The sequence below is a fragment of the Artibeus jamaicensis genome, unplaced genomic scaffold, assembly GCF_021234435.1.
Source record: "Artibeus jamaicensis isolate MK-2021 breed Jamaican fruit bat unplaced genomic scaffold, CSHL_Jam_final scaffold_854, whole genome shotgun sequence".
Classification (NCBI taxonomy): Eukaryota; Metazoa; Chordata; class Mammalia; order Chiroptera; family Phyllostomidae; genus Artibeus; species Artibeus jamaicensis.
In genome coordinates, this window is record NW_026522058.1 from 1,120,324 (window position 1) to 1,144,049 (window position 23,726).

Genomic DNA, 23,726 nt, shown 5'->3' on the forward strand with positions numbered 1-23,726 from the left:
AAGATAAGGAAGGACTCTAGTAAAAAGTAAGTATGTACACAAGAAAGATGAAGGGAAGGGTCACAAATATAGGGAAGAGACTCTAGGTTTTATATTAAGTATCTTGTGAGTTCTTATCATCAAAGAGAATTTCAGTGTCTCCCAGTGCCTGGATGAGTTCCACAATTATAGTCACCAGATGGTAGAGTCATAGGCCATTGTAACAGTCTTCTTCTACCCATCCACAAGCCATGTTTCTCATGTGCCAAATTTTTATACATATGTTTTTACACATCCATGCACAATCCGTTTTTGAAATCTAGAGCAGAGCTACTCAAAATTTGGTTTTTGGTCTAGTGCCAGTCCACAAATTATTAATCATTCACAATGAGAAAGTGTAGAAGTTGTGAATAGGTATTTAGAAACTTAAAGGAATTTGAAAAGTAATCTTGTATCTGTCAAATTTAATAAAAATTGAGGCTTGTATTTTATATGATTTTTATTTCATTTTCCTAGAAACCCATTTTAATTATATTTTGCAAAAGTATTGGTTCCTGACAGATCAGAAATTAAAATAAAGAAAACGACTGGTCCTTCAACAACACAGATGCTTTGAGAAGCAGTACTCTAGAGAGACAGGGTAATAAAGGGGATTTTAGCACCAACCTAGAGCAAAACTATCTGAATCCATGCTTCCCTTTCCCATTAGTAAAACAGGGGTAATGATGGTGCCTATTTCGTGGGGATATTGTGAAGATTAAATGAGTTAAGATGTGTAAAACACTTAGAACAGTAGCTGAGACTTACAATAGTACATGTTCAGTAAGTGCTACTTTGTTCTTTTATTAATCCAATAGTGTGTCACCTTGTTATTCTTCCTCAAAAATGTATTGCTTATTGGTCTATATTTTTTTTGGTCAGATGAAATCTTCACTGAATTATTCAGTTTTTATATATATCTATCTGATATTATTTCAGATACCTAATCGGTCATTCTCTCCAGTACAGTAACCTCACTAGGATATTGAAGTTATGCAATGGTGACAACCCTAGAATCTCGAAGTAGCAAAGACTTGTTTCTTACTCTTGCCATTTTCCCAGTGAGGGTCAGTGAGGGGGCTGTGCTCCACTTAGCTTACACTTAAGAGATCTGTGCTTCAGTGACTGCAAAGGCAAGAAAGAGGAAATGTGGTACCCCCCCCCCCCCGCCGCCCTCCTCCCCCCCAACAAAAAAAACCCAAAACTGGCTCTAAATCTTCTACCCGGAAATAAAATAGCAAACCATGTCACATGCTCTACCTAATGTCAAAGAAAAGTATCATCAATTTCAACCTTATATCTGGAAGAAGAACCAGGAAGCAGATACAGTTATACCCCCAAAAGAACCTGTCTGTGTTGATGCTTTTCCAATAGAATGGCCCTATATTATTTTTTCTTTTTTAAGACTTTATTTATTTATTTATAGAAAGAGAAGAAGGGAAGAAAAAAAGAGAGGAAGAGAAACATCTATCAGTTGCCTCTCACATGTACCCCAACTGGGGCCTGGGCTGTACTCCAGACATGCGCCCTGATGGGGAATCAAACCAGCAGCCTTTCGCTTTGTGAGATGACGCTCAACTGAGAGCCATGCCAATCAGCGTTCTTTTTTTAAAAATCATTTTTAGATTTAAAAAAGAGTTGCAAACACAGTACAGAGTATTCCTGTATACCCTTCACCCAGTGTCCTCAAATGTTAACACCTTATAGAACCAACTATGCTACATTTATCAAAACTGAGAAATTAACATTGGTGCAGTATTATTAACTACAGACATGGTTTGGATTTCCCATTTTTCCCCTAATGTCTTTATTTTGTTCCAGGGTCCAATCTAGAATACCACATTGCATTTAGTTGTGTCTTCCTAGTCTCCTCTGACTGTGAGTTTTTCAGTTTTTCCGTAACCTTAACACTTTTGAAGAGTGCTGTTCAGAATGTCCCTCAGTTTGGCTTTGTCTACTGTTTTCTCATGAATAGACTGAAAAATATGGATTTAAGGCAAGAATACAAGAGAAGATGTGCTCTTCTCCCATCAAATCAGAGGCAAATGATCTCAATATGACTTATTGCTATTGATATTAACTTTGATCACTTTTAAGGTTAAGTTGATATTTGCCAGTTTTTTTTCACTGTATGTTTTCTATACTCTGTTAGAAGTAAGTCGCTAAGTCCAGCCCACACTCAAGGTTGGGGGTTGGGGATTAAAACTCCAGGAGGGAGAGGTATCAAAAAGTTTTTGGTCATATGTTAAAATCACCAAAGTAATCCATACATTTGGAGGTAGGTTTTTGAGACTATGCAAATATCCTGTTTTACAAACTAGTTTTAGTGTTCATCCACCCATCCTGACTGCAGCAATTTATTATTGTAGTTTTCTAATGATGATTTTCTATTTCTCTCAGCCCTTCTCCATTAATTGAAATTCTTCTGAAGGCAATATTTATCCCTTCCCCATTTTTTAATCTATTGAGTCATTTGCTTGTGTTAATATGGACTTATGGATATCTATGTTACTCTTCAGAAGCCTCTTTAAATTTTAATGCTCAAAAGTCATAGTATGTGTATTTCAGTGCAACATTTTGGGCCAGTATTTATATAGGAAAAAAATATATTTATATCACAAAAATTCAGTATGTATTTTAGGTATCATTCATTTTTACCCTTTTAAAGTACACAACTCAGTGTTTTTTTTACTATGTCCCTATGTTGGACAACTCGTACCATTAATTGCAGAACACTTTCATCACCCCGACAAGAAACATTGGACCCATTACTAGTCACTCCCCTCTTACCTCTTCTTGCAGCCAGTGGCAATCACTAATTTACTTTTTGCCTCTTAGGATTTGCCTATTTTAGACATTTCATATAAAGGGAATCATACGATATGTGGCCTTTTGTGTGGCTTCTTTCACTTAGTATAATGTTTTTAAGATTCATCAGTGTTGTAGCATGGGTCAGTACTTTATTCCATTTTATGGCTGAGTAATATTGTATAATATAGATACAGCACATTTTGTTTATCCATTTGATGAACTATCTGGTTATTTCCACTTTTTGGCTATTTTACATAATGTTGTTATCCGTATTCATCTATAAACTTTCATGTAGACATTTTTCAGTTCTCCTGAGGAACTGCTAAACTGTTCTCCAAAGCAGCCACACCATTTTACATTTTCCTATAATATATGAGGGTTGTAGTTCATCCACATCTTTTTAATTTTTTTAAATCTTCACCTGAGGACATGCTCATTGAGCCTAGAGGAGAAGGAAAGGAGAGGGAGAGAAATATTGATGTGAGAAACCTCAGTTGCTTGCTTCTCGTATGCGCTCCAACCAGGGACTAGACTCACATCCTAGGCATGTGTCCTGACTGGGAATTGAACCTGTGACCTTTCAGTTTACTGGATCATGCTCAAACTGAGCCACAGCAGCCAGAGTTAATTCATCTACATCTTCACCAACACTTGTTATTGTTGGCCTTTATTTTTATAGGTCTGCTAATGGGTGTCAGGTGGTATCTCATTGTGATTTTGATTCGCATTTCCCTAATATCTAATTATGTTCGGCATCATTTCATGTCCTTATTGGCATTTGTATTTCTTCTTTGGGAAAATATCTGTTCAAATCCTCTATTTGGTCTTAATTTGGATTATTTGTCTTTATTGTTGAATTATAAGAATTCTTTCTATATTCTAGATACTAGATCCTCATCAGATTATGATTTGCAAGTATTTTCTCCCATTCTTAGATTGTCTTTTCACTTTCTGGAGAGTGTCTTTGGTGTACAACAGTTTTAAATTATGATGGAAACTAATTTATCTATTATTTTTTTGGTTGCTTTAGATATTGGTATTGTATCTCAGAGACTATTTCCTAATCCAAGATCATGAAGATTTCCATGTGCCTTCTAAGAATTTTATAGTTTTAGCTCTTGTATTTAGGTTTTTGACACATTTTGAGTTAATTTTTGCATAGTGTGTGAGGTAGTATTCTAAAATGATTACTTTACATGTGGATATCCAAGCACCATTTATTGAAAAGACTATTATTTTCCTCATTTAATAGTCCTAGCATCCTTATTGAAAATCAGTTGACCATAGATGCATGGGTTTATTTATGGATTCTCCAAACAGCAGGATACAAAGTCAATATTCAGAAATCGAAGGCATTTTTGTTTACCAACAATGAAATATCAGAAACAGAAATCAGGAAAAAATCCCATTTTCTATAACAACAAGAAAAATAAAGTACCTAGGAATAAACCTTACCAAGGAAGTAAAAGACTTGTACAAGGAAGTAAAAGACTTGTACTCAGAAACCTCATAACACTGAAGAAAGACATTAAGGAAGACACAAATAAATGGAAGCATATACCCTGTTCATGGACTGCAAGAATTAGCATCATCAAAATGTCCATACTACCCAAAGCAATTTATAGAGTCAAAGCAATTCCTATTAAAATACCAATTACATATTTCACAGATATAGAACAAACATTTCAAAAATTTATATGGAACCATAAATGACCCTCAAAAGCTGCAGCAATTTTGAGAAAGAAGAACAAAGTAGGAAGGATCACAATACCTAATATCAAAGTATATATTACAAGGATATTGTAATCAAAACAGTTGAGTACTGGCATAAGAACAGACAAGTAGACCAATGGAACCAAATAGAGAGCCCAGAAATTAACTTATGTCTCTATGGTCAATTAATACTCAACAAAGTGGGCAGAAGCATAGAATTAAGTAAAAATAGCTTCTTCAATACATGGTGTTGGGAGATCTGGACAGCTACATGCAAAAAAATGAAACTTGACCACCAACTTATACCATACACCAAAATAAACTCAACATGGATAAAAAATTTAAATATAAGTTGTGACACCATAAAAGTCCTAAAGGAAAAAATAGGCAGGAAAATCTTAGATATTCCATGCAGCAATATTTTCACCAATACATCCCCTAGAGCAAGGGACATAAAGGAAAGAATAAACAAATGGGACTTCATCAAAATAAAAAGCTTCTGCATGGCTAAAGAAAGCATCAATGAAATGAAAAGGGAACCAACCATATGGGAAATTTATATTTGCAAAGGACACCTCAGACAAGGGTTTGATCGCCAAAATATGAAAACTCAAATGACTACACCCCAGAAAGACAAACAACCCAATTACAAAATGGACAAAGGACCTGAACAGACATTTCTCCAGGACATACAGAGGGCCCAGAGACAGAGGGCCCGAAGAAGGATGCTCAGTGTCACTAGACATCAGAGAGATGCAAATTAAAACCACAATGAGATACCACTTCACACTAGTCAGAATGGCCGTCATAAACAAATCAACAAACTAAGTACTGGCAAAGTTGTGGAGAAAAGTGAACCCAAGTACACTGTTGGTGGGAATGCAGACTGGTGCAGCCACTGTGGAAAACAGTATGAAATTTCCTCAGAAAACTAAAAATGGAACTGCCTTTTGACCCAATTCCGCTGCTGGGATTATACTCTAAGAATCCTGAAAAATCAATTCAAAGGAACTTATGCACCTCAATGTCATAGCAGCACAATTCAAACAGCCAAATGCTGGAAGCAACCTAAGTACCCATCCGTAAATGAGTGAATCAAAAACCTATAGTACATTTATATAATGAAATACTCTGCAGCAGAAAGAAAAAAGGAGCTCCTACCCTTCGCAACAGCATGGATGAGTCTGGGGTGGAAGCTGGGGTGTAAGCAAAATAAGCCAGGTGGTGAAAGACAAATACCATATGATCTTACCTATAATCAACAAAACAAACAAGTAAGCAAAATATAACCAGACACACTGAAATTAAGAACACACTGACAGTAATCAGAGGGAAATGGAGAGAGGGATAATGGGGGAAAATAGGGGAAGTGCCATCAAGAAACACATATAAAGGACACATGGACAAAGCCAAAGGTGGTAGGTTCAAGGGTGGTAGGTGGGGATGGGCAGGGTGGAGGGGAAAATGGAGACAACTGTACTTGAAAAACAAAAAAAAAATCATTATTAAAAAATAAGATGGGGTATATATATGCAATGCACTATTATTACTCAGCCATTAAAAGGAATAAAATTTTGCCATTTGTGACAAAAAAATCAGTTGATCATAGATGCATAGAGCATAAATGGATTCTCAATTTTATTGGTTAATATGTCATCTTTATGCTAGTACCACACTTTTGATTACTATAGTATTGGTAATAAGTTTTGAAATCAAGAAGTGTGAATCTTCCAACTTTGTTCTTTTTCAAGATTGTTTTGGCTATTCCATGTCCCTTTGTAATTCCATATGCATTTTAGGCTTTTTTGTCTATTTGTGCAAAAAGGCTGTTGGAATTTTGACAGGAATTTCATGGAATCTGTAGATTCATTTGGGGAGTATTATCATAAGAATAATAAGTCTCCTAATCCATGGACAGTGTCTTTCCATTTATTTATATCTTAAATTTCTTTCAACAATGTATTATAGTTTTAAGTGTACCAGTTTTACGCCTCTCTAGTTAAATCTATTGCTTATTATTTTTATATTTTGATGCTACTGTAAGTGGAATTATTTTCTCAATTTCATTTTCAGATCATTCATTGCATGTACAGAAAATTGAATTTTCTATATTGATTTTGTATCCTGCAACCTTGGTGAACTTATTACCTCTAGTTTATTTTTGTGTATGTGTATTCTTTAGGGTTTTTTGTATATACTAGATTATATAATCTTAAAATATATAGCTTTACCTCTTCCTTTTCAATCTGGATGCCTTTTTATTCTCTTCTTCTTATATAATTACTATGGCTAGAACTCCCTAAAATGTTGAATCAAATATTTAACACAGGCATTTTCGGTCTTGTTCCTGATCTTAAGGGGGAAAGCTTTGTCTTGCTGTGGGTTCTTCACAGATGTCCTTTATTAAGTTGAATAAGTTCCCTTCATTCTTAGTTTGTGGAATATTTATCATGAAAGGGTGTTGGATTTTGCCCAAAGTTTTATTGCATCTAATAGGATGGTTATGTCTTTCATCGGTCGATTTTCACCTGTTGAACCAACATTGCACTCCCAGGGTCTCATTTGCTCATGGTGTATACTCTGTTTTATAGGTTGCTGGTCTAAGCTTGATAATATTTTTTTTGTATCTATGTTTTGAGAGATATTGGTATGTAGTTTGTTTTTCTTGTGATATCTTTACCTGATTTTGGTTTTATATAGCCTTATAAAATGAGTTAGAAAGTACTTCCTTCTCTTTTACTTTTTGGAAAAGTGTGTAGTCTACTCAGTTTTAAAAGCAGTAATCTTTCAGTGGATGAATATATTTAACTAGTTCCTTATCTATGGACCTTTTTGCATATAACAGTGCTATAGTGACATCATTTATATAAACATGTACATCTGTAATTTTTACAGGGTGTATCCATTATATATTCTTTAATTTTTTTGTAGAGAATAAAGTTTTTATTCACTCTTCAAGAAAGGAGAGGGGCATGGTGTAAAGAGGTACACCTGCAAATGAATTAATTTTTGTTTATAATTTTTTTATTGATTATGCTGTTACAGTTGTTCTATTCCCCCTTTCATTCCCCTCCACCCTACCCCCCCATCCCCACCATTACCCCCCCTTTAGTTTATGACCATGCGTCTCAAGTCCTTTAGATTCTGTATTTCCCATGCTATTCTTGCCCCCCCATCTATTTTCTATCTACTGTCTATGCTACTTATTTTCTGTACCTTCTCCCCCCTTCTTCTCCTCCCACTTCCCTGTGGCTAAGCCTCCTTGAGATCTTCATTTCTATGTTTCCACTCCTGATCTAGCTGTCCTTTTAGTTTGCTTTCGTTTTAGGTGTGGTTGTTAATAACTGTGAGTTTGCTGTCCTTTCACTGTTCATGTTTCTTTAACTTCTTTTTCTTCATTAAGTCCCTTTAACATTTCATATAATAAGGGCTTCGTGATGATGAACTCCTTCAGTTTGATCTTATCTGAGAAGCACTTTATCTGTCCTTCCATTCTAAATGAAAGTTTTGCTGGATAGAGCAATCTTGGTTGTAGGTCTTTGGATTTCATGACTTGGAATACCTCTTTCCAGCCCCTTCTTGCCTGTAAGGTCTCTTTTGAGAAATCCACTGACAGTCTGATGGGGACTCCTTTGTAGGTGACTGTCCCCTTAGCTCTTGCTGCTTCTAGGATTCTCTCCTTCATTTTAATTTTGGCTAATATAATTATGATATGCCTTGGTGTGTTTCTTCTTGGGTCCAACTTCTTTGGTACTCTCTGAGCTTCCTGGATTTCCTGGAAGTCTACTTCCTTTGCTAGATTGGGGAAATTCTCCTTTATTATTTGTTCAAATAAGTTTTCCACTGGTGGCTGTGCCTTTCCCCCTTCTGGTACCCCTATAATTCGGATGTTGGAGTGTTTAAAGATGTCCTGGAGGTTCCTAAGACTCTCCTCATTTCTTTGAATTCTTGCTTCCTGACTCTTTTCTATTTGGCCATTATTTGCTTTCTTCTGGTCCACTCCATTGATTTGAGTCCCAGTTCCCTTTTCATTGCTATTGGTGTTCTGTGCAATTCCATTCATTTCAATTAGTTTCGCCTTCATATATTTGTCTAATTTGTGGCTATAATCAACCAGTTCTGTGAGGATCCTGATCACCAGTGTTTTAAACTGTGCATCTGAGAGTTTTGCTATTTCTTCATCGCTTAGATCTATAGGCTCTGGGGCTTTGAGATCTTCTTGCGCCATTTTTGGTCTGTTCGCGCCCTTTAAGAGTGAGAAGAGGAGCCTTGGACTCCCAGGTCGCTGGGTTGTGACACTGTATGTGGGGGCGTGGTTAGAACTGGGAAATGGAGACCCCCTCTGCTGTTTCACGCTGCGGGGTGAGGAGCAGAGGCTTAGGTGGTTCACCTGGGCCGGGCCACTCAGAGTCGCTGGGTTATGACGCTGTATGTGGAGGTGGGGTCAGAGCAGGGAAATGGCGGCGCTCTCCCTGCCGCTTGCCGCGGGGACCCGCTGGGTCCCGGTCCAACCGCCCACTCCCTCGCCTGTCCACCTGCGCACAAATGCGTGACCACAGTCCATACGCAGCCCCGCTCCCCGCTGTCTCCTCCACGGTTGCTCGCCTGGTCTCTCGCTCGGCCAACCCCCGCGCCTGGATTCCGCGCACCTGAGTCTGTCTGACCGAGTTTTCCTGTGCAACCTTACTTCACCAGCCGCTGGTTTCGCCCCTTACTGGTCAGGCTGAAGAATTTGTTGTTAACGGACTTCCGAAAACTTCAATTTTCCGTGTTCTGGCTGTGTTTTCTGTTGCTAATATTTAGTTGTCTCTAAACTTGGTTGTGTGAGAAGGCACGGCACATCCACCTATGCCTCCATCTTGGCGGAAGTCTCCTGAATTAATTTTTTAATCAAGGACACACTTATTGATTTTAGAGAGAGGGAAAGGGCAGAAAACATCGATGCAAGAGAAAAACATCAACCGGTTGCCTCTTGCACCCTGACTGGGGACTGAGCCAGCAACCCAGGCGTGTGCCCCGACTGGGAATCAAACACATGACCTTTCAATTTATGGGATGATTTTCAACCAAATGAGCCACACTGGCCAGGGCAGGGTTTGTGCATTTTATATTTTGATACATATTGGTAGTCTGGTCTCTAAAAAGTTACAGGCCATTATTTCCACTTAAATAACCTTTGCCCTGGCGAGTTAACTCAGTTGGTTAGCATGCTGTCCCAATATACCAAGGTTGCGGGTTTGATCCCTGACCAGGGCACATACAAGAAGCAGCTGGTGAATGCATAAATAAGTGGAACAACAAATTGATGTTTCTCACTCTTCTTTCCTCTCTCTCTCTAAAATCAATAAAATAAAAATAAAAATAAAAACACACTAACATCAGAAGAAATACATGCTTGCAAAAAAAGTAAACCCAAAGAAGTCAGTGGTAGATTTATAATATATTTATTAAACAAAATACAAGAAAGCTCAAAGTACAACACTGCCTATTTTGTTGCTTAAAGATATCTTCTCCAGTTTATTTAATATCAGCATTACCACAGCTGCAGGAAATTAAATCGAACCTTTAGAAGGTATCGCATGCGGACCTGGTTGGAGTTATAGACGATAAATTCATTGTAATTGAGGGTATAACCCTCTGGATTCAGAACTCCTGTGTCACGTGCTGGTCCTAAGGGCACTGTACTCCCATTCCTGCCAAATGGAGGAGAATATGTCAACATCTGCCTCTGTTCAGAAGCTGGAATAGAGAAAGTACAGTCCTACTAGCAAAGAGGACTTTTCTGGTCCTGCAAGCTCTGAGTACTTACAGGGTGATGAAGCTCGAGGGACTGGGGGCCATCTTGCCCAGCCCTTTGGTGCTGTGTTTGCCCTGAAGCAATCCTTCTGCCTCTGGATTGGCCTCTAGTAGCTCATTACACTGACCTAGAGCTACCTGTAAAGAAAAAGATCTTTGAATGCCCACATCCTGCTGAGAATTGGATGGCTCTAAAGCCAACAGAAAGTCTCATCAGTACTTTATTCCCCTATAACAGAGGGATCTAATGCACTGGAAATTGTACTTCACTCCCCTCTTAAGTTCTCTGGTGGTCAAACTTTTGTTTGGAAAAATGGGAATAAAAAAACCAGAGATCATAGATATGTTCCTGCCTTACCTCTGATAAGAGCAGCAGTCCAGTATCCTTTAGGCGAGAGGCAAAGCAGTAATTGGCACTCTTGGAAGACATGTCAGCAAAGTAGATTCCTTTTCCAAACTGAAATATATAAACAAACACCAAGGTCAGCTGCTCAACCTATTGCATTAGAAGGGAGGCTCATACCACTGACCCTGTGTTTCTATAATCTTAAACACAACAGAGACTCTTTTACATGTCCCCTCATAGTTATGTTTCAGAGAAGCTGGAAGCATTGGTGAATCTCTGCTTTCTGGGGGGAAAGAATGGATATATTCAGGAATTTAAATAAAGAGGGACACAGTAAAAAAGTGAGCTAGTTTAATGCTTGGGAAGGGCACTGCTAATTATAATCTGGGGGGGGAAGGACTGAGAAAATTATTGTATCCTTTTCACTTGTACCTTCTTTCAGGGTTCAGTTCCTACTCACCATATAACCTGTGATGGGAGCCTCAGGTGGGGCAATTTGAAGCCCGTGGCTCAGGATTCCTACCCAGTTACTCAGCCTGGAACCATGCCATAGCAGCATCCTAAGGAAAAGCCATCATTATTGTAGTCTCTCTTGCTCTCCTGCAAACATAGGCTGTAAGCATAAAAGAGCTGTCTCTGCCATCCTTCTCTTAGGTTCCATAACTGCACTTCAGGCAAGGGAATGTCTTTGTGAACCCAAAGCTAAACTGAGACCTGTTGTGAAGGTCCTCTCTGAAGGCTTCTTTCTCACCCTCCTTTTCTAGTTCAAAAACATCCAGCAAGGTCATGGTATAGTCACTGTGGGTGGGAGCATGGGTAGACTGCAGGTACTGGGAAATCACCTGTGAAAAAGAATGAAAGAAATAGCCAATGTGGACTCTCTGAGACCAAGCTAAGTTGAAGAACTTGAGGGCCTCTAGTGTAAGTTGGTAGACCTTTCTGCTCCCAAATGGCTTCACAAGGCAGTTAGAAAGAGCTCTACCTCCTGAAATTTCTAGTAAATAGACATTTTGCCCTATACGAAAGTTTGCTCTTAACCAGAAGTAGCCAGAGAACAGTGGGGTGGAGAAGGGTAGGTCTTAAAGATATGAAAATAAATGATCCTTTGTCTTACTTTGAACTCATAACTTTCATGGTCTAAAGGGCGCAAAGCACAGTGTAGTTTTCTATAGTGTTGGTCCAGTGGATGTTCTGGGTTTTGCAGCTCAGTCTTCACCAGCTTAATGGCAATTTCAATGTCTCCCAAAGCCTGACAAGGTGAGACATAGAATCAAATGGAAAGAACCTGGGACAAGAGATTTAATACTTCCCAATCCACACATCTCTCACCTCTAATAGTTGTACTTTTTCTGACAGTTCTTTCTCTGTCCGTATTAATGGAGGAGTACGGAGTCTAAGGATAGATGTATAACCCATAATAAGTCTCTTATGTGTGGCACATGACTAAGAAGAGAGACTAAAGATAGGTCCTTCAGAAAAGGTATGAGAAACAGGTTTTTCTTGAGAGGGAGAAAGGGAAAAAGAAAGAGAGAGAGAGAGATCTGTAAAGAGATTTTAAGTTCCAAACATACAGAGATATGATGTACATACTCTGAATAACATAAAACAAACTATATTATATAGATTTTGACATTTGAGAGTAGAGTTGAAATTCTTTTTTGTGGGATGCTTTTTAAAAAATAAGATACATTGCCATCAATAAGGAACAGTTTCGGTATAGTCCTGTCTAGAGGCAGAAGTAGACCACTCAGGGTTACTTCTAGTTCACAAAGCTCTATAAAGCAACTGAAGGAATACATAAGCATGGAAATACAGAATCAATAAGGATAAATTAATTTATATACCTAATATCTGAGTTCACAGAAATGGTGTTAGTGTGGTTATGGTCACCTTTAAAAAACAGGAAATAGTGGGTGATATGATTGAAGGTGCTTTACTTGCTGGTTGGATAGCTAAACCCACTCTCTCTTGAGTTGGTGACCTCTCCTTGGTCAGAGAATAGGACTGTAATCAGGCCAGGAGACTGTATTCCATATCTGTAAGCTGATTAATTAGGCTTTCTATAAATCATTTTGGCTCTATATCTATTCAAGATGATACAGAACTGAAAGACTAAAAAGATTATTATAGTTGCTGGAGTGATGGAAGGGATAAACTGGGCAGAAGACCAAAGTGAAGTAACAGGATAGGCCGTACCCAAAGTCATGAGGGATCCTGGTGTAGAATTCATTGCACGCTTCCACAAGGGCTCGTCCTTGTTGGCCAGCCCGAATACAATCCTCAATCTTCTTAAGAGACTCATAACCTGCCTTGATTTGTGCCACTGTCAGCTTCCCTGTAGACCCAGCAAGAGATCAGCCTGCACAACTGAAGTTCCATCCTGTAAACTGTATTTCTGTCCTGTGCAGCCCAGACTCTCACCTTTCAGCTTTCAAAATAGTTCCTCCTCCCTCCATACCACCCCTCACCCCAAACCTCTTTTTCTTCATGATGACTATCAGCAAGCTTTCAGTCATCATGGTGATGAACAATTCTGTTAAAGGAACTACAAAATAGGAAGACAGTATGTAGGACAAAACCCGAAGTCCTACCAAGTGGGGCTTTCTTGGTATCGTATTTCATTTCTACCATCATCTCTTCCATGGCCTGGACATTACAGATCAACTTTATCAGCTCCTGTACACGAAGATCTAGCTGTGACTCTGGTTTCAGGGGGGACTTAAGAGATTCTTCTTTTTTTGTTTCCTCTTCATTCTATAGCCAAAAAAATAAAAATAATAAAATCTAAAATGATCTCTTTTAAGCTCCCTGCCAGGACTGGCTCTATAATATCCCTGGCAAGTGAACATCAGACTCTGCTTGAACACAAGCCATTCCATTATTACCCTAGTTAGAGTACTCAATATGACTTGACCTTCTAGTCCTACTCTGTCTCCCACAGTTAAAAACTCTGAATAAGCCTAAAAGCCCTCCTGATATAATATCATTAAGTATGTAAGACAGCTGTTGTGTCTCATTTTCTCATCTTAAAAAGACTAAGATTTCTGCCCTGGCTGGTGTGACTCAGTGGACTGAATACCAGTCTGGGAACCAAAGGATCCCTGGTTTGAGTTCCAGTCAGGACACATGCCTACATTACAGGCCAGGTCCCCAGTAGGGGGCATGCAAGGGGCAACCACACATTGATGTTTTTCTCCCTCTTTATCTTTTCCTTCCCCTCTCTCTAAAAAGAAATAAATAACATCTTAGAAACAAAAAAGACAGATTTCTCTAGGACAGTTTTCAACATCCTGTTTGCACTTCGGTTTGATTACATTGTTTTTACTGTAGTATATAGGGTGGGGCAAAAGTAGGTTTACAGTTGTGAGTACATGAAACAGTTTATTCTTATATTATTGTTTTCTAATTATTGTATTATTTTCCATACAAACAACTGTCAGCCTGGTTGCTCCACCCTGTATAACCAGAAGCGAAGACAACTTTCAGTGTAGTTTTATCCATTTGACTATTTATTGCTTCTCTCTTGATTGATAGCATTAAACTTCTGGAAACAGGACCTAAGATTTTATAAGAACCATAGTAAATAACACATACTAGAAAAGCATATTTATCCTCATTCTACAGCCCTTTGAAGATTACAAAGATATTGTAAAAGTTATTCCTGAGGGAACTATAATCTTTTCTTAGGTAGGAAACGGCAAGACTCAAGATGCTGCGGCCTATTCTGGTCTAGGACCTGACCTAAGACATTCTGCTGGACATGAAACTGTTCTTACCCTAAATGTACATTAGAGTTTACCTGAGTATTGGTGGTATAGTCCATTTGTACCATATCATATTTTCCAGGCACCTTCTCAAACTTCTCACGATCCTCCCAATTGTTTTTTGTTTTGTCAAAGAATCTGTAGAGAACAAGGTCGTGAGAAAATCGTACCAATAAGGGCCTACTACTACTGACGAGCTTACTACTGTTTCCTTAGAGCATCTCCAAATTTTTTTCCCCACAACACAGCTCTTTACACATCAACTTTTCATAAATCTGGATTCTCAATTAGGACCCTGAATAAATAGTAAAGCTCTGGAGGTAAAGGGAACCAAAAAAAGATGTGGGGGAAGGACAGTTGGGCTTCCCAAAGGCCGTGGAACACCACGAAAGTCATTGGAGATGTAAGACACAAGATCCCTATCTAATCCCCTTCTCTGAAAGAAACATTTCTAGAGACTCCAGAAAGTTCTTCATCCATCCATGGTAAAAGTATTGTTTTAAAAGTCTAACTGTATATTGTCATCCCACTTTCCCCAAATTTCCTAATTGTTGGTCATGTGATAAAGATCACATTTATAAATAACACACTGCATAAATATCACGTGCCAAATCACATTTACAAAAGTCTTAAAAATGCATCTAAGAAGAAGAGTATTTTTTTTATACTCATGGTTTAGCACTCACTTATTCTGAAAGATTTCCTTGGCCTTGTTGAGGTCCCCTGAACAAGCCACCAAGTTGTGCTGCCCCATTTTCCCAACTGCAAAGTAAATGCCACACATAAGTTCAGTCCCCTAATCCAAGAAGCATTCTAATAGTAACAAGCCAACTGACTAAGGTCTATGCTTAGCATCTAACAAATGGGCAGGACAGGGAGAAGAAAAAGGAGAAAGGGTTAGGGAGGCTTAGTTACCTGCTAACTGCCATAGTCCATGAGCAGCACTAGCAGACTAATCACAGAGAGTTCTGACTCTCAACCAGCTGCTCATAGTTTTTCCAGTGGGAACTTCCTAATGAAAATGCCTGCCATTCCCCAACTATAGAAAGCACAATTTGATTCTTAAGCCCCTCCCTGGTTACGGAGGCTGTGTTCTACCAACTCTAACTCTGACTAACTTGCTTCTAGCTTTCTGAATGAGAACTCAGAAAATCCATAGTAAAAGTCGTTACCTCGGCCCCATCTCATCCAAACACTGAAGTTCCTCTGGGCATCATCTTCTAACAGCTGAATCAGGTAGTACTTATTGTTGTTGAACTGGAGATTGGTCTATGATGAGTGGGACAAATACAGAACAACAGAGGTTTGCAAATAGAAGCTGCATAAACCAATGACCCTTCCTTGGTCAGAAGTGCCAGTAATTGCTATAAGGAAAAGTAGAGCATGGGGCAAAGCAATCAGATTCCTGTAAGACTGAGGATTTAAGGAAGGATTAGGATTTCTGTATTAAAATTTGGATCCTTAGGAATTAAAACTGTAGCTTGGCAGCTTCCTGAAACATTCCACCCAACCTCAAAAATCCTATATTGAATGGCTCTTTTTGTTTTTTTCCTGTCTCAGCTCCCTCCATACATACTTCATAGGCCATAAGTGTTTTTCCAGCTCCCAATCCATTCCCAATAATTAGTTTTCAAATGAAAATAATTTTGATGCCTCAGAGGTCTATAACTATGAGGCTTGTTTGTTTAGACAATTTACTTAGAGCTTTGTTTTGTCAGCTGCAGCAATTTGACAATGAGCTGAGAGCAGGACAATGTTAGGAAGGGATAGACGGGCAGAAACTAGTGCCACATGGGTCCCATACCTAATGTGACATGACTTGGAGACATCCAGAGAGAATGTGATTAGTATCTTAAAAGAGGTATACTGTAAGTAACTTATTCAGAGTAAAGAGAGGGAGTAGTCCATGATAAGGAATGGCAGCTTGAGCTATAAGGTCAAGTCCTGGTTATTCAGGCCCTGTTTTTAAGTGAGCTGTTCCTTCCTACCTTCTGCCTGTTCACAATATAAAGTGATAGGATGTTAGAATAAAAAGGGGCCTTAATCCCTGGCCAGGTAGCTCAGTTGGTTAGAGCATTATCCTGATACAGCAAGATTGCAGGTTTGATTCCCAGTCAGGATACATACAAAAAAAGGGTCCTTAAGATCTTTTCTATCTGTTTGTGATATATTATGTGAAAGAAGCAGTAACAAAAGTACACTAGGTAGCTGTTAAAATTATATATGATGGATCGATAAGTTCAAATATGAAGATATATATTCAGGATATATAATTTAACCATGCAAATGTATTGTCTACTCAAAACAATAAATATAAACAAATAAAAGGTTAATTAATAAGAAAAAATTAACAAATATATACCATGAAGTATACCATGAAGAAAAAAGGTAATAGGTATATATAGCTTGCCTCCTCACACAACCACATCAAAATTACAACTAAAATAAAAAACAACCATCACTCAAACTGTCAGAAATCAAGTTGAATGGAAGAAATCAAGTTGAACTATGGAATTAAAGAAACTACACCATCCAGACTGGTAGGAGGGGCGGATATGCAGAACGGGATGGTCCCATATCCACATGTAGTAGATAAAAATTGGGAGGGATATCTTGGAAGTGAGGAGTCCCAGCCTCACACTGTACCTCCAGTGAAGGGTTTCAGGAACAGAAAAATAAGTCCCTATAACTTCTGGCTCCAAAAACCAATGGCGATTGAGTTGATGGAAGAAATTTCTGGAGTCCCGAGCAGTTCCTCTTAAAAACCGGCACACAGACGCACTCAGGGTAGTACATCTGTAGCACTAGGGTAGCAACTTGAAAGGCACCAGTGGCATATGGGGAGGAACTGAACTGTCTGGCATCAAGGTCAGAGCTGAGGACAGCGTTCCCCCAGGCAGAAAGGCAGGCAGAGATCATTGTCCCTTTTCTCAGTCCTCCCCTAAACAGAACCACAAAGCTGGCAGGAAGATACCATATCTGAGAATCTATCCATGTGGCTAACACTGTTTGCCCCACTCTGGAGATCCCTTGAGACTCTATTACAGCCAACTTATGGGCCTATCCAAACTGTTAACTGTGACTTTTCTGTATGAGTGGCTGTTCTTGGCTCATGCTTCACAGCTTCCTAAATTCTATCAAACAAGCAACAGCCAACCTCAGTGGGTCCCCAGCCCTCACACTTCATGCTAAGAGGCCCCAGTCCTGGCCCTAGCAGCAGCCAGCCTAGATTCACAGGTTGGCTTTGCCTGGGGATCTCCAAGCCCAGCATAAGTAGCAGACATTTCACATTGCTTTATAGCTCAGGTAGGGTGGCCTCAGGCAGAACACAGGTGTGGACTGACTTTTATTTACGACACCCGGGAAACACCAGGACCCATGCACCCAGGGGATAGCTAAAGACCATGTCAGAGCACCACCACCCTGGCCCTGCACAGCTGATTCTCCACAGAGGGTGGAGGTTTGTGGTCAGTGGTCACAGCCAGTCTTTACAGCTGAATGGCTTAGGTAAATCCCTCCCACTGACCTGTCAACAGTAATCAAGACTCAACTATTAGAGGAAGGTGTACTCAGCCCACAAAAAGGGCGTACCTTGAGTACCCAACTTGGGTGACAGGGGAAGCTGTGCCACTGGACCCTATAGGACACCTACTACATTAGGCCACACTACCAAGACATGGAGTCATAGCAACTCTACCTAATACAGAAACCATGGAAACAAACATAGGGAGGCTTCCAAAATGAGGAGACAAGGAAACATGACCCAAATGAAAGAACAGATCAAAACTCCAGAAAAAGAACTAAGCAAAATGGAGATAAGCAATCTATCACATGCAGAGTTCCAAACACTGGTTATAAGAATGCTCAAGGAACTTAGTGAGGACCTCAAAGGCATAAAAAAGAACCAGTCAGAAATAAAGGATACACTAATTAAAATAAAGAACAATTTAAAGGGAAACAATAGAGTGGATGAAGCTGAGAATCAAATTAATGATTGGAACATAAGGAAGCAATAAACAACCTATCAGAACAACAAGAAGAAAACAGAATTTAAAAAACTGAGGGTAGTGTAAGCAGCCCCTAGAACGAGTTCAAGCATTCCACCATTCACATCATAGGGGTGCTAGAAGTAGAAGAGAAAGAGCAAGAAACTGGAAATCTATTTGAAAAAAATAATGGAAGAAAAATTCCCTAATCTGGTAGAGGAAATATACATGCAAGTACAGGAAGCACAGAGAGTTCTAAATAAGATGGGTGCAAGAGGCCCACTCCAAGACACATCATAATTAAAATGCTAAAGGGTAAGGAAAAAGAATCTTAAAAAGAGCAAGAGAAAAGAAGTTAATTACCTACTGGGGAGTTCCCATAAAACTGTCAGCTGATTTCTCAAAAGAAAATTTTCAGGCTAGAAGGGATTGGTAAGAAATATCCAAAGTCATGAAAAGTAGGGACCTACAGTCAAGATTTTTCTACCCAGCAAAGATACCAAAAGGCAGATAAGGAACATCACAGACAAGAAAAAACTAAAGGAATTTATCATCACCAAACCATTATTATACAACATTTTAAACCATTAAAATGTTAAAGAGACTTATTTAAGAAAAAGATAAAAACTATGAACAATAAAATGGTAATAGATACATATCTATCAACAATTGAATCTAAAAAACAAATTAAGCAAACAGCAGAGATAAAATCATGGATACAGAGAGTATTTTGATGGTTACCCAATGGGATGAGGGTTATGGGAATGGGTGAAAAGTGAGTGTATTAGGAAATACAAATAGCCCTGGCTGGCAAGGCTCAGTGGATTGAGTGCCCGCCTACGAACCAAAGGGTTGCTGGATTGATTTCCGGTCAGGGCACATGCCTGGGTTTCAGACCAGGTCAGGACACCAGGACGGGGGTCACTTGAGAAGCAAAAGAAACCACACATTGATGTTTCCCTTTCTCTTTTCCTTCCCTTCGGTCTAAAATAAATAAGTAAATAAATAAATAAATAAATAAATAAATAAATAAAATCTTTAAAAATGCAATACCTAAGTAGTCAGGGACATTGACCTTTTTTCCATTAGACTGTCAAATTTTTTAAAAATGACAAAAGATAACACAACAATAGCCATCTGGTATGAGTGAATCAAAATAATACCTATTTTTTGTCAGTTGGGCAAAAATATATGATATATTCTTTGGTGTGCCGCAGAATTTTAGTAATTAGTTTACATGTGCCACGAGATAAAAAATGTTGAAAATTGCTGTCACAGACAAAAGACTATACTCCATTTTATATAAAGTTCCTTGAAGCCTAGAAAAAGACCAACATCCTGTCAGAAAATGTGCAAAATGATCTGGACGGTGAATTCATAGGTTCAATAAAAGGCTAGAAATCTGCAAAAAGATCTGCTTCTTACTGAGGACTCCATTATTAGGTAGACTGTGCTAGGGAAAATGTAGCTATTATAACGGACTCCAAAATTAAAGATCTAGTCATTGGGACACTGTCAGCAATAATTATCAATGAGAAATTTCGATAAATAGAATGGGTCCTCTCTTTACCTGATTTAGCATGACATCATACACATCATTCCCTTCACAGTAGATATGGGCCTAGAGAGAAAAGAAGAAACTGACATTTGTATAGTCTCGATGAGATCCTAAGTAAGGCTCTAAATGTTCTTATGTCTCAAGATGTCATGCTCCAGCACTACCAACACCCATCTTCCTGGGAGAGAAATGCAAAAGTATGTTCTTTCACACATAAGCTGTCATTCCTATAATAAAAAACATGTTGCCTTTTTGTAGTTACAAAAACACAAATAATTTTAAGTCAGTTAAAGAAAACCTGCCCTTGCCTTGGCTGGTGTGGCTCAGTTGGTTGGGGCATTTCCCATAAACTGAAGGGTCACAGGCTCAGTTCACAGTTGAGGTGTGCCTGGGTTGTGGGTTTGGTCCCTAGTCCAGGCAATCGATGTTTTCTCACATGGGTGTTTCTCTCCCTCTCTCTCTCACTCCCTTCCTCCAGCTCTAAAATCAATAACCATGTCCTCAGGTGAGAAATAAATAAATAAATAAATAAATAAATAAATAAATAAATAAGATCGTGACAAAAAAAAAAAAAAAAGAAAACCTGCTCCTTTGTATTCTTCAAATCCTTTTCCTATTATTCATCACTAACTCATGCCATACCAGGGCATAGTTTCTCATTTCTTCCTTGATAATGATACGATTTTCTAACTAAAAAAGAAAATTAGGTGTGGAAAGTTGAGAATGGCCCCAGAAGTTAACCATGTTAAAAATACCTTGATTATGAACCCCTAACCCCATCACTCCCACCTTTTAGTCTTGCAGAAAATTAATTACTAGTAATATTTTGGCAAGGATTTGTAAAACACATACTAGCAATGTTCCAGATGAGAATCCCAATAATTACAGAACATTGGTCTCTGAGAAATCAATGGGTTCAGGAGTCTCTCACCTTCCCCACCTTGGAGGTACACTCCGGGTCCACAGGAGCTTTGCCTTTTAACAGCAAGGTCTTCACAGACTCTGAAGAAAGGCAGACATGTACTATGTATACTTGTATGAGAATCAAGTTAGAAACCTGTCATAATTAACTTTGCCCTTCCCAAGCAGTCCTCATCTGCCCAGCCTCAATCTGTCTCAAATCATGAAACTGAAGGTTCCAAGAAAATGGTATGCCCCAAAGATAGAAAGTTATTGTGGCTTCAAGAAGGAAGAAATAAGAGTTAAATGAACAAGATACCCTCCACCCTTACTCCTTCCAGAGACCTTCTTGCTGGCCCATGTCGTCTCTGGCCTACCATACCAGGCTGACCTTGCTTGTCTTCCGATCTGTCCTTATCAGCCTTTCCTCCAGCCACATGCTCCTTTTTCACTCCATGCCTCTGGCAATTTTGAGTTTTCTTGGCAGGAGGAGGGTCATCTGTAACTGTATTGTCAGTTTTATTTGATGCTATAGACGCTAAGGGCAAGAATGGGCATACAAAAAGCAAAACAAAGAATGAGTAATATAATCCTACTTTGAAAAAACACTATCTTTTTAAAGAAATGGTTTAGGATGGTTTTGTAAGTTTACAAAGAAATGACAACAACTCTTAATAACGGTATGAGTAATTGCTTCTTAAATTGCTATTCTAGCAAAAAAAAAATAAAAAATGAAAGGCTCTTGGAGAAAGACATGATTGCAGCTGCAGGAGAGCTCTGTCCTGCCTGCTCCTGATTCATGGCTGTTGGCTCTAACGGAGGAACAAGTCCATCAAGAAGCCCTGCTGCAGCAATGGCTTTTAAAGATATCAGAAAGACACTAGTGGAACTAGAGGTGGTAATTCACGGAAAAAGAATTTATCTCCAACCAGCTGCAAGGTAAAGTGTTTGGAGAAGGTGTGTGCTGACTTGATGAGAGGTCAAGGGAAAAAAATCTCAAAGGCAAAGGACCAGTTTGGATGTCTACCAAGACTCCGAGAACCACTACAAGACAAACTCCCTGTGGGGAGGGCTCTAAGACTTGGGATTGGTTTCAGAAGAGGATCCACAATCAACTCTTTGACTTGCACAGCCCTTCAGAGATAGTTAAACAGATTACTTTCATCAGTATTGAGCCAGGAGTCAAGGTTGAAGTCACCATTGCAGATACTTAAATCAAACTTTTAAATAAATTGACTATCAGTTGTTTAAAAAAAAAGTCAAATGGAGCATCAGGGCTCTTGTGAGTTTATAGCTTAAGGCACGAGTTTGCTATCCTGCTTATCTGTTTTGTTTAGGGGTTTGTCCCTAAACCCCTCAAACTACCTATGCTAGTATGAGATAATGGTTAAGTATAGTGCTCTACAGTCTTGGGTAGAGCTTAGAGCCCAACTCTGTCTTTTAGCTGTGGAACCTGGCAGAAGTTATTTCATCCCCTCAGTTGCCTCAACTGTAAAATCCACAGGATGCCAATAATACTGAATCTGTAGGATGGACCCCTGCATTTAAGAACATGTATTCAATAATAGAGAATACATACCTCATCAAAATTATTTTATTTTATTTTTTTCATTTTTACTTAATTATTTTTCAAGTACAGTTTTCTGTCTATTACTCCCATCCCAGCCCACCCGCCCCGTGCTCCCCACCTCCCTCCCATTTCCACCCGCCTCATTTGAGAACAGGGGGACAGAGACCAGAGAGGAGAGGGGAGGGAATTTCAGGGGAAATAAAGGAGGGATTTAGAGGAACAAGTATAAAGGACATACCTCATCAATTCTAAGACTTGCGTTTACTATCTTTGAAACCCGGATGCATTTTACAATGGATGACATGTAAGCAATGAATCACGTTTTAACGGGAAGGGTTTTTCCTTTCTTAATGGCACATAAAATAATGGTGCTCCTTACAATCAATTTACTTGGATGACATTAAAGGTATACAATAGTGCTGGCATTGTGCTGGTTGTTACAGGTCCACAATTCTGTAATCCAAAAACCCTTGAAAACCGAAATCTTGCAAAGTATTTACTAAACTAGTATTACCAAGCTAGCATTATCAAAACTAGCTTGGCAGTCAAGTGCCTGTCAGGGTGCTTCAGAAAGGTAAGAGATGGGAGGGGCTAGAGTGCAGGGCGCCGTTCCTTTTTCCGACTTCCCTCCCCCCAACATTCTGTCCCCCAACAATGAACTCCGAACCTCGCGCCCGACTGCTGCTAGTCCCCCGCCGCCGCCGAGCCGCCATGGAGCCGAGTGTCGACGTCAGCAACCCTCTCCCAGGATTCGCCTGCCTAGAGTCAAAAGGCGGGATTACACAGCGCGCTTAAGGGCAAGACAGTGACCGCAAGGGACGGTGAAGGCACACCCCACAATATTTGCATGTTGCTATGTATTGTGGGAAGTCACCATAAGCATAAAAGGTCCTGAGGAATGAGCTTCCTATATTTACCACCACGGGAGCTTATTTCTTCGTAGGGCGGAGGGAAGCTCATCAGTGGGGCTACAAACTGAGTGCATTTCGTCACTCTACACGTGTCCCTTGGGAAGGTCTGAGACAAGGGCCAACAGCGGCCCTAACAGGGCTCTCCCTGATCCTGCGGGGAGGTGAGTTCCCAGAAAGCGGGCCTCTGTGCGAGGGCAGACTGGGCAGGAGATGCCACGGACTCTCCCCAGTGGAAGGGCCTGGCGGATGCCCCCCTAGCCAGAGCTTGGAAAAGACTCACGGCCAGCTGAGTGAGTTCAATGGCTGAGGTGAGATACCCTACAAGGGGGCCTCATAACCCAATTCAGACTACT

General features: G+C 39.5%; 1 protein-coding gene and 1 pseudogene across 4 annotated transcripts; one reads left to right on the forward strand and one right to left on the reverse strand.

Moving 5' to 3' along the window:
* Positions 1–9,963: 9,963 nt before the first annotated feature.
* Positions 9,964–23,256, reverse strand: PARP2 (poly(ADP-ribose) polymerase 2). 4 transcript variants are annotated; one of them, XM_037128618.2, is made up of 16 exons: positions 23,130–23,256; positions 21,275–21,430; positions 20,924–20,994; positions 20,005–20,055; positions 15,621–15,717; positions 15,135–15,210; positions 14,484–14,586; positions 13,276–13,438; positions 12,881–13,019; positions 12,014–12,077; positions 11,799–11,933; positions 11,399–11,526; positions 11,145–11,244; positions 10,697–10,795; positions 10,352–10,476; positions 9,964–10,235 (listed from the first exon to the last, which is right to left on the reverse strand). In XM_037128618.2, the coding sequence occupies exons 1-16, from the start codon at positions 23,173–23,175 to the stop codon at positions 10,076–10,078; spliced, it is 1,713 nt and encodes a 570-aa protein (XP_036984513.2). In that variant the 5' UTR covers positions 23,176–23,256; the 3' UTR covers positions 9,964–10,075. The 4 variants fall into 4 exon arrangements, with proteins under 4 accessions (XP_036984513.2, XP_036984514.2, XP_036984516.2 ...); XM_037128619.2 differs by having other exon boundaries at positions 21,284–21,430; positions 23,130–23,255; XM_037128621.2 differs by lacking the exon at positions 20,005–20,055 and having other exon boundaries at positions 21,284–21,430.
* On the forward strand, positions 21,706–22,106 carry LOC119036716 (40S ribosomal protein S20-like; annotated as a pseudogene).
* Positions 23,257–23,726: the final 470 nt, after the last annotated feature.